Source organism: Limulus polyphemus, unplaced genomic scaffold (assembly GCF_000517525.1).
Source record: "Limulus polyphemus unplaced genomic scaffold, Limulus_polyphemus-2.1.2 Scaffold9143, whole genome shotgun sequence".
Taxonomy (NCBI): domain Eukaryota; kingdom Metazoa; phylum Arthropoda; class Merostomata; order Xiphosura; family Limulidae; genus Limulus; species Limulus polyphemus.
In genome coordinates this window covers 17,647-20,009 of record NW_013674753.1, presented here as the reverse complement: position 1 = coordinate 20,009, position 2,363 = coordinate 17,647, and the positions used below count along the sequence as shown (strand labels likewise).

At 31.5% G+C, this 2,363-nt stretch overlaps 1 protein-coding gene across 2 annotated transcripts in view; it reads right to left on the bottom strand.

Annotated features, from left to right (window-relative positions):
- Positions 1-2,363, bottom strand: part of LOC111083339 (otopetrin-1-like) — a 15,925-nt gene that overhangs the window by 6,430 nt on the left and 7,132 nt on the right. For both annotated transcript variants that reach the window (XM_022379811.1, XM_022379810.1), the window contains one exon: positions 375-541. In XM_022379811.1, coding sequence (XP_022235519.1) covers positions 375-541 — 167 coding nt within the window. The remainder of the gene's footprint in view (positions 1-374; positions 542-2,363) is intronic.

Sequence of the window (2,363 nt, the reverse complement as noted above, 5' to 3'; positions counted from 1 at the left end):
AGAATAGAGATCTACTTACATTAGCGTAATTGAAGCAGATGAACAGTTGATAGAATAAATATTTACTTACATTAGCGTAACTGAAGCAGATGAACAGTTGATAAAATAGATTTACTTACATTAGCGTACTTGAAGCAGATGAACAGTTGATAGAATAAAGATTTACTTACATTAGCGTACTTGAAGCAGATGAACCATTGATAGAATAAAGATTTACTTACATTAGCGTGCTTGAAGCAGATGAACAGTTGATAGAATAAAGATTTACTTACATTAGCGTAACTGAAGCAGATGAACAGTTGATAGAATAGAGATTTACTTACATTAGCGTACTTGAAGCAGATGAACAGTTGATAGAATGAAGATTTACTTACATTAGCGTACTTGAAGCAGATGAACAGTTGATAGAAAGAGTAAACAGGGGTGATTACGTGAAGAACAATGCCTGTAACATCTACACAACTGGTGTCTTGTTTCGTCAGAAAAATTACTTGTTGAACAAAGTGTAATCCCTCGTAAATCAAGTGACCGAAGCAAAAAACTTTAGGGTTATAGAAATAAAAATTATTGTCAGGAATGTAACACTTATGAGTGAATATAACACTTACGAGTGAATATAACACTTATGGGTGAATATAACACTTATGGATGAAAGCAGAGAAGAATGTAATAATGAGTTAAAGACATACACTCTATCTGTAAACAAAATATCATATAAAGAAGTAAATATGTTTAAGTACAGAAATTAAAGAATAATCACCATGTTTTACGATCTGAAAAATAGTGCTAGCTCGAAACGTTGTTTTCAAAAAATCAAGAAACGTGTAAGACTCGTAGATTTTGGAACAAGAAGTCGTATACAATCTTAGAAGTTATTAGTGATCTATACACAGTAATTTAATCTTTCTTAAATAAAAAGATACGTTTGAAACGACCAACGTTTCGCAAGATGACAAAGTGTTATTTTAATGAACAACGGAACGTTGTTATAAGCTGTAAAGTTCGGACAGGTTAACTAACACGTTTAGATACAAGTATAGAAACACAGATTAGTAACCTTGATCTCTACACGTTTAGATACAAGTACAGAATGACGGATTACTAACCCTGATCTCTACACGTTTAGATACAAGTATAGAAACACAGATTACTCACCCTGATCTCTACACGTTTAGATACAAGTATAGAAACACAGATTACTCACCCTGATCTCTACACGTTTAGATACAAGTATAGAAACACAGATTAGTAACCCTGGTATCTACACGTTTAGATACAAGTACAGAATCACGGATTACTCACCCTGATCTCTACACGTTTAGATACAAGTATAGAAACACAGATTAGTAACCTTGGTCTCTACACGTTTAGATACAAGTATAGAGACACGGATTAGTAACCCTGATTTCTACACGTTTAGATACAAGTATAGAAACACAGATTAGTAGCCTTGATCTCTACACGTTTAGATACAAGTATAGAAACACAGATTAGTAACCTTGATCTCTACACGTTTAGATACAAGTATAGAAACACAGATTAGTAACCTTGATCTCTACACGTTTAGATACAAGAAACACAGATTACTAACCCTGATCTCTATTGTTTCAGAAGATGAATCCAAGTATTAAAGATTTAAATTACTTTCACGAGCAGTTGATAAAAAATAACAATGTTTAGATAGTGATAATAGAAATTTGGCATGAATTAAAAAGTCAAGAATAGAAACCTTGAAAATAAAAGTCGCTGTTAAAATGTAAATACAATTTAAAATCTTACCAACTCATAACGGCTCCATTACAAAATCACCAATACAATCTTCATTACCCTCTTAAGCACATTTTTAACTAAACCATCTTGAAATATTTTCTTTTTGTACGAGTGGTTTGAAACATCATTCCAAAAATCTTTATATCAGGAATGAACGGTTCGAAGTACAGAAAACTCACTGATGGAAACTACAAAAGTACGTGAGACTTTCACCTTCAAGCCTGCACTGTTGTTACAAGCTTTCAAGAAATGTCACACTTTGAGAACTATCTTTATTGCTGTTCTTGCAGCCTTCAAATGGCATGATATAAACGATTCATATTCTTAGATATATTTATGTTTTAAAAGATTTCTTTAAACATAAGTCTTAAAAACTGTTTAAAGTAAGTTATTATACACCTGAACTGATTTGTAGAATTTTATAAACTGTTTAAAGTAAGTTATTATACAACTGAACTGATTTGTAGAATTTTATAAACTGTTTAAAGTAAGCTATTATACACCTGAACTGACTTGTAGAATTTTATAAACTGTTTAAAGTAAGCTATTATACACCTGAACTGATTTGTAGAATTTCATAAAGTGTTTAAAGT